Source organism: Pocillopora damicornis, chromosome 13, assembly GCF_964200805.1.
Source record: "Pocillopora damicornis chromosome 13, jaPocDami1.2, whole genome shotgun sequence".
Taxonomy (NCBI): domain Eukaryota; kingdom Metazoa; phylum Cnidaria; class Anthozoa; order Scleractinia; family Pocilloporidae; genus Pocillopora; species Pocillopora damicornis.
Window position 1 is genome coordinate 5,438,131 of NC_142682.1, and position 13,609 is coordinate 5,451,739.

General features: G+C 42.5%; 1 protein-coding gene across 1 annotated transcript in view; it reads left to right on the plus strand.

Moving 5' to 3' along the window:
- The window catches only part of LOC113677391 (E3 ubiquitin-protein ligase HERC2), a 43,682-nt gene that overhangs the window by 26,082 nt on the left and 3,991 nt on the right, over positions 1-13,609 (plus strand). Inside the window, exons 37-52 of the mRNA XM_027194208.2 lie at positions 344-541; positions 947-1,228; positions 1,650-1,966; positions 2,530-2,961; positions 3,540-3,684; positions 3,796-4,518; positions 5,575-5,780; positions 5,905-6,164; positions 7,060-7,304; positions 7,678-7,803; positions 8,636-8,910; positions 9,670-9,868; positions 10,192-10,406; positions 11,079-11,510; positions 11,955-12,189; positions 12,521-12,814. Coding sequence (XP_027050009.2) covers positions 344-541; positions 947-1,228; positions 1,650-1,966; positions 2,530-2,961; positions 3,540-3,684; positions 3,796-4,518; positions 5,575-5,780; positions 5,905-6,164; positions 7,060-7,304; positions 7,678-7,803; positions 8,636-8,910; positions 9,670-9,868; positions 10,192-10,406; positions 11,079-11,510; positions 11,955-12,189; positions 12,521-12,814 — 4,584 coding nt within the window. The remainder of the gene's footprint in view (positions 1-343; positions 542-946; positions 1,229-1,649; positions 1,967-2,529; positions 2,962-3,539; positions 3,685-3,795; positions 4,519-5,574; positions 5,781-5,904; positions 6,165-7,059; positions 7,305-7,677; positions 7,804-8,635; positions 8,911-9,669; positions 9,869-10,191; positions 10,407-11,078; positions 11,511-11,954; positions 12,190-12,520; positions 12,815-13,609) is intronic.

Here is a 13,609-nt window from a genome sequence, read left to right on the forward strand (position 1 = left end):
CGTGCTGGACTCGACGATCAAATTCTACTCTGGGTTATTTTATATGCTTGCCAAGGTGCTTTTTTCTTTAAGCTTCTCGCTTAACAAAGAAGTATCAGCAAGTTTCCTGTGAAGGACTAGGGTCCCATTCAAAAGAGGGAGCATTAACCTTAAGTTTCCTTAGCTGTGACATCTGGAATAAGTTTCGGCGGTGTAGGCCACTTAGCCAGTGTACAATGTTGATTAAAAAAAAAAAAAAAAAAGAAGAAGAAGAAGAAGGAAAAGAAAGAAAAGGAAGAGAAGTATATGAAAGATTTCTATATTTTCTTGTCTCGTCATTGTTCCCTTTTTTTTCCCTTTGCAGCACTGGATAAGAATCGAGTTGTATCCCGATCTGCTAATCCAGCGGTTGACCATGACAGTGGATCCTTCAGACAGTAGTTACATGCCGTCCGTGGTGGTAGTATCAGCTGGCGACAGTATCCAGTCTTTGAAAGAAGTTAAGACTGTACACATCAGTGCTACTGAGTCACTGTGTACTTTGCTGGAAGATGTGCAGAGGGTATGTTATGCCTTTTTCTCTCTAGATTTGTCTGTGATCCTATCAGACGCTTCTAGTTCCATGTCTATCGTACGCAGGTAATGCCTTCCTTAGTGAAGGCCGTTATTTGGTTCTCATGTGTCCGATTTTGATTTCTCTTGTTTTTGCCTGAAGTGTAGCTTTTTTCATGCTTGTTCCGCTGTTTTCTTGAGTTTTATAATGGTAACGTTATGTTACACGTAAGTTTTTACTTTGTTTGCATCATCATTACTGTTACTCTGTCATCATTATGATCGTGATCGTTATCTTGATCGTGACTGTTATCTGTGTCGTTATCGTTTATAATTTTCATTGCCATTATAGTTATTATTATCAGTATCGCTGTCGTCTTACCTCAATTTATTTGATTGTTTTTTTTCTCTATAGGAATATCGTTTTCTGGAAATCGGAATTCGGCAATGTAAGAGTAGCGGTATCGATTGCAAGATTCACGGCATTAGCCTGACGGCTCGCACTAAGACAGACGAAGACGACATAGCGGCAAGCTTTTCATTCCTGGCGTTAGACGAAGAGGACGAAGCAGCCAGACAGAGGAGAGCGCTCAGAAGGAAGCCGACAACAACTGAGTCTACCCCTGAGGGGCAAGTCAATATGTTCGTGTGGGGTCTTAATGATAAAGATCAGCTGGGAGGGCTGAAAGGTTCCAAGGTAAATGCTGACCGCAGTTTCGGATTGACCATGGAATTTTTACATTTGGAAAGAACCATGATTTTTGTTTTGGCTACATTGTAGGGATGAACGCTTTCATATCCCAGAAGTGAAGAACCTTTTAATTCTCTTCACAATTTCATTATTTATCCAGTACACGTTTAACGAGATTAAACAATATTGCTAGATAAAGAACCTTCAAATTCACTATAAATTTACAAAGACAATTATAGCAAGTTGCGAGAGGATGTGACACTTAGTTATTTGGGAAGAGTAAATAATATATTGCGTCGACAGATGTTGTGAGTCAGTGTTGTACTGTGATGTGTGGTCCAAATTACACCCTGGCTGCTTTTAACGCGTATTTAGTCAGAGCTGCCAATACAGGTTGGCTTTGCTAAAGGGCTTTTTCTATCTTTAGATAAAAATACCAATGCTCTCTGATGTGATGTCTGCTCTCAAAGTTCAACAAGTCAGCGGAGGCTCAAAGAGTTTATTCGCTGTCACTCTAGAAGGAAAAGTGTTTGCGTGCGGTGAATCTACCAACGGCCGCCTAGGGCTAGGCCCCATCACTGGCAACGTGCTAGTGCCTCGACAGATTGAAGGCCTTAGCCAGTTTGTAGTAAAGAAGGTGTCGGTGCATTCTGGAGGTCGTCATGCTATGGCCATCACTATTGAGGGCAAGCTGTTCTCGTGGGGGGAGGGAGAGGATGGGAAACTTGGACATGGAAACAAAATGTAAGTCGCGGGGCACTAAATCTTCTTGATTGGCCTATCTACTGTTCAGTTTAGTAAGTCCTGAGAGCTTTGTGTTTAATTGCTTCTTTCTTTTACAAAAAAAAAACAAAAACCTAAAAGACTTGCTAAATCGTTGATACATCCCACTTGAGATACCTAATCTTTGATAGACTTATATATATATATATTTTTTACATCTATTAATTAACCTTGCATACATCTTATATTGCATACATTTAACTGTGGCTCATTAATAAGTGATCCAAATCGTTTTGTTTTGCTTCTTTCTAGGGAATCAGATTTTTTTAACAACTTTGTCTCAGATTTATGACAATTTAAGTTAGCGTCCTATTGTGGAGGACAAATTAAAGAGTTCGCCATCTGTATTAAACCCATTTCCCTCATGAAATAGTTTATCCCTGAACTAATTTCTTGCATTGATGTCTCGTCACCTGAAAGGTATTTAATTGGAAGTAGCTACTAATTACCATTGAAGTTTTCTTATGATGCGCAAATCTATATGGTAGATCCTAATGTAACCGTTATGTGTGTGGATAATCTAGGAACTTCGACCGCCCACAACTGGTTGTAACCCTTAAGACCAAGTCTGTTCAGGAAATCTCTTGCGGCAGCTCACACAGTGCAGCAGTCTTGTCCACTGGGGAGCTCTACACTTGGGGCCTGGGCGAATACGGCCGGCTAGGGCATGGAGACTACCAGACGCAACTCAGACCAAAACAAGTACGTGCCTTGAGCGGTATTCATGCGATAGATGTCGCCTGTGGCAGTCGTGATGCTCAGACACTCGCACTCACAGACGATGGTTTTGTTTGGTCGTGGGGAGATGGAGACTTCGGAAAGCTGGGGAGAGGCGGAAGTGAGGGTTGCAGTGTACCTCATGTGGTGGAGAGGCTCAAAGGCCAGGGAGTGTGTAAAGTGTTATGTGGCGCCCAGTTCTCTCTTGCTCTTACAAAACCGGGCCAAGTGTGGACTTGGTAAGGATAGCGAAACTTCTCATCTATTTACCCAGCAAAACTAACAGTAATTTGAAATTCTAGTTTTCTGTGTTATCAAGGGTGCATCTCGCACGATATCGTGGTTTAAACGAGGAAAAAAGATTATTGATCTTTGGCTAGAAATTAACTTTATTACGTGTGTTACACATGCACTTTATAACGCCGTCTGCTGTACAGATACGTAGACCACTTTCTTGCCGAGTGGGTATAAGTTTTGACTAGAAACTTCAGTCCCCGACGAATAGTAGGCAACATTTGACCACACGGAATCCAGTAGATATTTGGATACCCAAGATCAAAAATGTACTGTAATATAAGCCGTGTGTGAAATGATGCCCCCATCATGCTTAATATTGAAGCTAAATTGTTATGACTTGCGGGTTTAGGTAAGAGCTAACAACTTGCCAAATTTTCTGTGAACGTCCAGCAAATTTGCCGTCTTTGTTTCCCGAAATTAATTACAGATGGCTTTCACCTTAAAACTTGTTGAATCCCCTACATCATGAAAGGAGTGTGCAGAGAGATAGTCACTGACACCTTAATCTGCGGTATTTCAGGGGTAAAGGAGACTATTTTCGCCTGGGGCATGGTAATGACTCTCATATTCGGAAGCCTCAGGTTGTGGAGGGACTCAAAGGTCATAAGGTGGTAGATGTAGCTGTAGGAGCGTTACACTGCTTAGCTGTGACGGAACAAGGCAAGGTAGGCAAGGAGTGGTTTGGAATTCTTGTTTCCTCAAGCTTGCATCTAGTATAATGTCTTCCTTGAGAATGGTTTGTTTTTGATGTCATTTCCTTTTTCACCGATCTGAAGGTTTTCGCCTGGGGCGACAACGATCATGGCCAACAGGGCAATGGCACAACCACTGTCAATCGCCGCCCACAGTTAGTCCAGGGTCTGGATGAATTCAAAATTACTCGTGTAGCTTGTGGCTCCTCGCACAGCATGGCCTGGGCCGAGTCGGACTTCCCGGCACCGGTAGCGCACGAACCTGTGATGTTCCCCGCGTCCCGTGATCCACTGGGGGCGTCAAATATTGGTCCAGAATCTCAGGAGCAGAGTAATTCCACAGAGGCCGAAACTAACGAGTACGGGGAGCACAGGCACAGACCTTCTTTAGCGAAAATTGTGCTCTCGCTCAATTCAAATTATGAACGACAGCAAGCGTTAGGCCACATCTTAACTGCTCTCCAAATTATCTACTCACGTGATGCAGTGGTACGCGCCCTTTTGGATCCTCATTGTCTTATTCGGGGCGATCCCACGTCGGTAGAAGCAGACGATGAAGAAGCGGTATCTCTAGCTTCTGTTTCGGAAATGTCTATCGACGACATTGCGTTGCCTGAAGTAGTAAGTGGAGGTGTTTCTCGGACGTCTTTTATCGATGAGTTTGGTGAATTCACTACCAGTCTGGGACATGATGACTCTCGGCTTCTTGTGGAGCTATTGAAACTTGCTGTTGCAGATAGAGCCGGTGAAAACGGCAAAGAAGTGTTGTCAGGGGTGCTGAGGGCGTTGGCTGAAACCAAACCAGAAGTAAGTAGATGATCATCAGTGTAGATGAATTCACTTCTGGTAACAAATTGCCCTAGACGTGGACAATCTAAAGTTAGTTTGCACAAGTTTGTCAAAAAGTATTTTATTTTGAAAACGTTGCGTCTTGCAAGTAGTTGCTTAGGGCTAGAAGTTTAGAAAACTGTAAGTAATGTTGTTTGCTTTGTTGCCAGTAAAAGCAAAAACACGCGCTCAAAATGTTTGTGGAAGCCGAATTTCATCTCTTTGAAATAAATTCTCCATAGGTGAATATTTGTTTAAATAGAGAATAATACATGAGCATACGTAGATATAGAATTTCTGTTCGAGTGTTTAACTCGATAGCTCACGAGTGAGCGCAGCGAACGAGTGAGATGTCGAGTTGAACACGAGAAGAGAAATTTCTTATCTACAAGCGATCATATATTATTTTGCTTATCATATAAACACAATAGCCCTTTACTGACAAGAAAACTCAACTTTATTAATGAATGAAAATAAAAGGATCGACAATCCCCGATTAAAAATTCAACATTAAAAAATGCGTTGAATGATAATAATAATGTCGATAACAGAAATGATGATGTTAATGATATTTGGGAGATAAGAGATAAAGATAAATAGTTGATTTATAATCGCTTTGGCTTTGCAATTAAAAAATTGAATTATTCGATTATAATAAAAGATAATGTCAGTAAGAACTTTAGAAAGAACCATCAGTGGCTTAGAGCAAGTTCATATGAAAACTTGTGTGTGTATCTGTTACGTTTATAAATAAAATACGTCAGGTAAATAGAAAATTCTAATGAAATAGTTTAGGCTTAAAGGGCATTAAAAGTGATAAAACTGTTACGAGATCTTTTTGTCTTGAACACGGGCCTAAACTTCCGTTTGTTTGTTGGTATTTATGATGGTTATGATAATTATGATGCTAATAAAACGATACTGATTTATAATGACAATATTAATTGTGATGCTTATAACGTGATAATAATTATGATGAATGTAAAAAAATAACAAACTCATATCTTAGCTGAGACGTATCGTATTTCTGTCTAGATTGCGTCCATGCTTCTGGAATTATGCATCTCTGAACTCGAGGATGTTGCCACGGACAACAGCAGTGTCCACAGCGGCTTCCAACCGGTGGTACAAGAGAGTAGTCATCCATATATTGATGATACTAATACCTCGGGAGTGGTCAAGATACCAGGAGCGGAAGGGCTGAGGGTGGAGTTTGACAAACAGTGTTCCACAGAAAGAAGGTTGGTTTTGGCGTTAATGCATGACTGCTGATGCTAGGTCAGTTTTTCTCACTCGTTCGGCAGTGACGTCTTAAATAGTTGACGTATGCATGACCAAGTATGATTTATTTTTGTTATATGGTAGGCACGATCCCCTTACCATCATGGATAGTACTGGTCGGGTAGTTTCAGTCCGTTCTGGACGTGAGTGGTCCGATTGGTCGAGCGAGTTACGCATGAGTGGGGACGAACTGCGTTGGAAATTTATGAGTGACAGCTCTGTGAATGGATGGGGCTGGAAGTTTACGGTGTACCCTATTCCCCCGGCCGCGGCGCCTTGCGACGTGTTATCAGACAGAGCGTTACAGTCGAGACCGTCTATAGACTTGGTGCGCTGTCTCCTGGGTAAGGAAAGAATAAACAGTTAGGGTTGGTTTTGTAAGACAGTAGTGAGGTAGAGAGACAGACATAGAGAACAAAGCGGTCAAACGTTAGGCATGCGCAAGGGGATCAATTTTTACCGGCCGCACGCTAATTTCCCACTCAAAATTTCATTGGAAAACGTGAGAAACAAAAGCTGCCACACAAACATATGCGCAAAAAAATCATGGAAACGCTCATGTAAATTTGTTAAAGGAAAGAAAGGTAAGAAAATGGAAAAATCGAGACTTTTCGTGCACAAGGCTTATTTAATCGCGGGTCTCCTACTGATTTATTTGTTTTTGTTTTGAGCTTTCCCGTATACGTTATACGGTTTTTAAAAACCGCGACTAACTCGGCTGTCTGGTTGCTTAGAAGACAACTTGCTTATGCCAGCTTTAAAGCCCACCACCTAGTCTCGACATAGCCTCTCCAAAGTTCGCACTTGCGCAGACATTTAGCCGCGTTGTTGACAATGAAACAGGCAGTCAGCCAGACAAACGGACAGATAGATGGAAGTAAAGAATGTAGGTTTTTAAAAGAAACTGTGGTGCTGCCACAGAGTACAACAAGATCATTTGGATTTATCAACAGAGTTGATTATGAAAATCGGCCGCCGTAACTATTACTTTAAGCTGACGTTTCGAGTGTTAACCCTTTCGCTCTGACGAGGGGCTAATGCGCGAAAACTCAGCTCAGAAACATTTTCACGGTGATCCACCATCAATTTTAACTCAGGTTAAAACTAAATCATCTAGAAAGATGGAAAGACAGACAGATAGATAGACAGACTGGCGGACAGACAAAAGACGGACGGAATTCAAATATTTTGTCCAAGGAAGCGGCATTGAAAGTTGTGTCCTTGTTTACCCATTTACAGACTTCAAACTAGAAACACTAGGAGAAAAGGCTCAAATTCCTCGCCTGGCCGCTTCTTTATCCGCATGCGCTCAGCTGAACACTCTCTCAGCTGGTCAAAGAACGTGGGCTCTGCATCGCTTAAGAAAACTTCTTATGTCAGAAGTAGGTCCGGTCATTGATGTTCCTGCCCTGTTTGGTTACAATCTGATGTACGACCAACCTATTGTCCAAATGAAGAACACTGGTAACCAGCGAATGAGCGCGGTATGCTTTGCTTTTGTCTTTTGAACAATGAACATTAGACTTGTTTTCAGATTCTGTCCAGATTGGTTTATCAATGGTCTAGAGTTGTACTAGGACAGCTTTTATAGTTAGGAGGTGTTTTATGTAGTGATTTGCGTGAATTCTTCCTGCGTTTTCAAGTGAATTGATGGTCATTTGTTTGCATCCAGTTTAGATGGTAGAGTGCCAGTTTTCCTCAAAGCTGCTTACTTGAACTACAGACAATCGGAAAGGAATTAGTGAAACTTTTGTAGTCACATACTTAAGAGAATACAAAGGGTGAAAGGATAAGTAGTAATTTGGTTTATTATGACGAGACCTGTTTTAGGTAACTTCATCTTTGTTTTTTCCTAAGGGCATCGCCTCCTCGGCTTTAGGAAAGCTTGTGCGAGGTCTCCCAGACACGTTAAGAAGACAATATGAATACGAAGAACCACTAGTTCGAGGTGGAAAGCACCTTTTTCACAGCGACTTCTTTAAAGTGAGTATTGCATTGCAGGTGTAGTCTCTAAGAGAGACTAGCATCTAATTTCTCCCTACAATATCACATCTGAATCATACGTTAAGGTCATGAGAATAAAGGAAATGATCACCAACTAAAGAAGCTCTTGATTGTTAAAGAAATTCTCCTTGTGACACCTTAAGAAATGTATGAGAATAGTGTGGAGAATATGCGTAATGATGTTAGGGTGTAAAGGATTAATTTCGGTTTGAGGCAGATGCTTCAATTGCAGCACACCTGAGACGATCTGTACTGTACTTCGTTTTTAATCCGCAAGTCTAATGAAATTTACCTTATTACAAGTTGTGTCTGTTTCCTCCAAAGTAGAGAGGAACTCCTTAAATTTGACTTCGCTCCCAGCATGTGGCTTCTCAGCTCAGTTGTTAGTAGCGCCCAACTAATATGGGGAGGCATGGGTTCGAATCACGTCGAAGCCTTGATTTCTCTTTCAGGCTTCTCTCCTGCGCTTGCTAAGCTTTGCTTAAAATGTTCGGTACGCAATATTTCTGGCATGGGTTTGCGTCAAAAGAGTTTTGTCACGTACAGTTAGTTGTAAACAGCTCCAGTAGTGACCAGCTTCTCATAGAATGAAATGCAATTTCAAGGAGGAGAACATAAAAAAAAAAAACGCTTAGCTCAAAAAAAATGGATGGATTAACTCACTGGAAGAAGACTGAAACGGAATGCATGCTTTCAATTATTTTTTCTTTCCCGTTCTTTCTATTGTTTTCATTCTGTATTTCATGCCATTATAATTTTTTTCTTTTTACTCATTTCTTCTTCTATTTCTTTCTTGTTTGGTCAATCGTAGGTTCTTGTGGCCTTTGCGTGTGATCTTACCCTAGACTTTTTACCATGTTGTGCCGATGGGCACGAGTGGGCCTGGTTTCGACGCTTTTGCATGGCCTCTCGGGTGGCGTCTTCACTGGAATTAAGGTCACCCTTGCCGTATGACTTCTTGACGGAAGTGGGAGAGAAAATAACAGAAATGGTGCTGGAAACAACTCAGGACTGTATAGTAGAGTACAATGATCATAAGGTGTTTAAAAAGGAACACGACGAACAGTTGCTTTTGTGGCTCAATCAGTGAGTGTGATTCATCTATGCTAGGCATCAATGTCAGTATCTGATGAACTGTACACCTACCCCCTCCTCTAACCCAATGACAGTTAACCGATAAAAAGTTAGTGCTAATGTTGGGTTAGGGGAGGGGAAGGTGTGCAGTTGCTCAGATACTGACATTGTGTAGACGTTGTGTAAGAAAGTTGCAAAGGAAGGTGGAAGGGAGGGAATAGAGAGGATGCAAATCTAATTTTCCTGCCCTTTTTGTACCTTCGTTTTTTCTCACCTCTTTAACTGCTTTTCGGGCGAAAAAATATGGGACCAAGTAACCAAACAACCATCCAAGTGAGTGAAACCTTCAAGACAATTTAAGGTCTTCTTTGACAATCTCGGTGTTTAGTCGGGTTGTAACATTCCGGCGTGAAGGCGCTAGACAGCCGTGGCAGAATTATGAGCGCTAGTGTTTGAGCAGCTCCTGGCCCGTAGATTACTAGGACGTTATTAGAACCTAGACACATGTTTACGCCCGTAACTAGAACCTAGACTCTTGAAATTCTGAACTAGGGCCAACATTCATGAGGTATTCCCTTAAGTGAGTTTTTCTTAATTCGACAATTTCGTCGAAAAAAATTTACTTCTCCTCGGAAAACAAAGGAACCTTCGTTTCAACGTTGTATTTTAGGGTTTCTTTTTTTTTTTTTTTTTTTTTTTTTTCTTGCAGAATTTTCTGAGAAGTTTGCGCCTCTGTCCAATTACTCTTTGATTTATTTTTATTGTAATCAGGCGACCATCTGATTGGACGGTTACCTGGGGCGGCAGTGGAACTATTTACGGTTGGGGTCATAACCACCGTGGACAGCTGGGTGGTATTGAAGGTGGCAAAGTCAAGTTCCCTCAACCATGTGAAGCACTCAGTGCTATCCGGCCTGTGCAGATTGTTGGAGGTGAACAGACTCTGTTTGCCGTGACAGCAGAGGGAAAGGTTTGATGAGTATTCTATATGTGTGCTTCGTTTTTGTCTCTGATTGTTCCCACGTTCTTTTTTTTTAATAAATTATCGAAGTAAATGATCTGAGGACGGTTTTAAATTTTGCTAGCAATCTTAAATAATCAAAAGGAGTGCCTGTACTGTTAAAAATGTTACATATTGATTTTTAGTTTCCGCCAGATTTTGTAGAATTTTTGCTATTGTGCGTTATTGCGCGGGTTTGGCAGAATTGGGCGGTTCTGTCAGAACCGTTGCATCAAAGTCAAGAGGCAGAGCAACTGCCTGTATTTATTTTGATATCGTTTGTATTCGTATAGGTCTATGCGACAGGATACGGTCATGGTGGGCGTCTTGGTCTCGGTGGAACAGAAACGGTAACGTCAGTGCGACTTATCGAATCGCTCCAGCACGTGGTCATTAAGAAGGTTTCTGTGCATTCTGGGGGAAAACACGCTATGGCTCTTTCCCAAGACGGTGACGTGTACTCTTGGGGAGAAGGGGACGACGGGAAACTTGGACATGCTAATAGGAAGTGAGTATTTCTCTTAGAAAAAACATTCGGAAGTCATTATTGATTTTAAAAAAAAAAAAAATTGCGGTCATTCATCGCGGCGAATGCATTAGTGAGGTATAATCGTTTCCCCACGATATAGACGCTTTCGATGAGGATGGCGACGTTTCGACTTTCAGCACCTTAAGAGGTAGAGGAAGCAAAGCTACCAGCAACAACTTTGGCAGCTGGCGAATCGAGTGTCAGAGACTCGTCGAGTTTGGGGGACCTTGCAAATGCTACAAATGTGTCTCAATAAAATGTACCTGATCCCCCCATAGGGCTCTGTAGTATTCTTATGGTCCTCTCCCATTGGCAGTCAGTTTTCAGTATTCCCCCCTTTGTACTCTGTTGCGACGACCGATCCCCCTCCGGTCCTTCTAAAATCCATGTTATTTCCCGCCCCCCCCCCTCCCAAAAATAATCCTTCAACCCCTTCTTTCCCCCAGTCGGTCGATAAATAATACAACTCGGTTCGGTACCTCAGTCATCCTCCGTGACTCACTCTCGCATAAGTCCTTTCAGTCTTCAGTCATCAGTCTTCAGTCTCACTCAACTGCATTTACAGGGTAACCTGTAAATCAGTCAATCAGAGCTGAGCACAGTTCTTCTCCAATTGATCTTATTCTTATGCCATGCGTTATATTTTTACAGCTCATGTGATCGCCCTCGAGTCATAGAAGCCCTGCGTGGCAAATCTATCGTTGACATTGCTTGCGGTGGCTCACACAGCGCCTGCATCACAACCTCTGGGGAGCTGTACACTTGGGGCAAGGGCCGTTACGGACGGCTTGGCCATGGTGACAGCGATGACCAGCTGCTACCGAAACTAGTGGAAGCGTTACGTGGCCAACGTGTCATAGACGTAGCATGCGGAAGCGGTGATGCGCAGACACTGTGTCTTACTGATAACGACTGTGTGTGGTCCTGGGGTGACGGAGATTACGGAAAGCTAGGTCGGGGAGGTAGTGACGGCTGTAAGATCCCGATGAAGGTAGAGGCGCTTATGCGAGCTGGCGTGTGTAAAGTTGAGTGTGGATCACAGTTCTCTGTGGCTCTGACAAAGTCTGGTGCTGTTTACACATGGTAAGTGTCCATAACATTGCAAATTGTCAAAGGTAGAAGTGTTGGTAAGAGTAGCAAACAGATTCAGAGGAGTCATTGGTCGTTTTATTGCGCCCAATCTCGGACAAGCTAACAGTAAACTGGACATTTTTAATCACACGATCTTGGCCTGTAATTCAGAGAGCTAGGAATTCACTGCATGTCTGTTTGCATGTTTGCATTCTCTGATAAATCCAAGGCTATGGATTCCTACTGCCCTTTTCCCCGTTTTCTTAGCTAGGCTGATCAACAGAACAAGCAGATGTATCCATTATTCCTTTGAATTGAATGAAAGAAGTCGAAACGCGGGCAACATGGCAAACTTGTGGACAAATATATTCTAGGGTTGTATCAGGAAAATTGTGGAAGATCTGTTCCAACAGAGCCACAATTTGTATGATTTTGAATTAATATTTTGATACTTAGGGGTAAAGGTGACTATTATCGTCTTGGGCATGGCTCAGATGATCATGTGAGACGTCCCAAGAGAGTAGCAGCCCTGCAAAACAAGAAAGTAGTTGCTATAGCAACGGGTTCGCTGCACTGCGTGGCATGCACGGACACGGGAGAAGTCTACACGTGGGGTGATAATGACGAAGGTCAGCTGGGAGATGGATCAACCAATGCCATTCAGAGACCCCGCTTGGTAACAGCTCTACAGGTAAGTCGACTGTAAAATTTCTTAGTCAGTCTACTGTAATGATCCTTTGGGAGGTCTGTTGGGTTACTGGAAGCCCAAAAGTGGCGCAAACTGCAAACACAAAACAAAAGCTATTTTCGGGAATGTTCTATTCATTCTTTGCCATAGCTTGAAGCCGTGGACTGATCAACACGATTGTTCAAGTGCGTTCAACACAGTTTCCTTGCCTTCCATTTCTTGTTTGCCTTTGAGCCTTTGAGGTGGCTCTTCTGAGATTTTGCGAGCTAAGAAGGTGTAACAATATTATACAGAGAAAGGATTAATTTGATACCGTCCATTTGTCTCTATGTAGGGAAAACAGACAAACCGGGTTGCTTGTGGTTCTGCTCATACGATCGCCTGGTCCACTACGAAACCCGCCAATGCCGGCCGCCTTCCAAAGGAAGTTCCTATGGAATTTAACCATTTACAGCATATCCCCTTGGGGGCCTTGAGAAATCGTCTCATGCTTCTTCATCACTTCTCCGAGCTTGTGTGTTCTTCTATCGCTTTATTTGATCTTCAGCCCCGTTTGAAAGAACCCATAGGTCAAGGAACCTCTGTGGCCCTGGATGCTCTTCGAGGTGTCCTAATACCATCTGGGAAGGTACGGTGAATCACTTGTGCTTTTCTTCTCAGGTTATCCTGCGATATAACTTTTTCTTCCTTTTCTTTTCTTTTCTATTCCATTCTCCTTCGAAACCGCCATGCAGTAAATTTTACCCTCATACAAGGGTAGTTTTGTGGAGGCACGGTGGCCTCATGGTTAGTGCGCTCGACTCCGGATCGGGTGGTCCGGGTGCGAGCCCTGGCCGGAGTCATTGTGTTGTGTTCTTAGGCAAGACACTTTACTCTCACAGTGCTTCTCTTCATCCAGGTGTACAAATGGATACCAGCAAATGTGCTGGGGGTAACCCTGAGATGGACTAGCATACCATCCAGGGAGAAGTAGCAATACTCCTAGCCGCTTCATGCTAAGAAAACCGGAGTTAAGCATCAGCCCCATGGGCCACTTGAGCCCGTATAAAGGCTTTACAAGGGTAGTTTAAGAGTTTGATTAAAGGGGGTGAGCTTCGGTGCGTGAGTTTAACAAGATAATTTGGTTTTATCTACTGAGTTGATAATGTGAATTGGACACCGTAGAGAGTTTCTAAGCAGCTTTACAACTCTTTATGGTTGCCAATTTAAATAATCGACTCAGTTGATGAAACCAAATTATCTAGACTAAGAGTGTCAACATTTGCCTTTTTAAATGCAGAAGCACACAACTGATTTATGATGAGGTCTAAGTTGAAAATATAGAGTACACAGGAACTTAGAAGCATTCTCTGATTGGTTACCGGAGGAATGTTTACGAAACGTTTTACCAAGAAGAGCAGCCTTTAAAAAAGACCTTGTATTG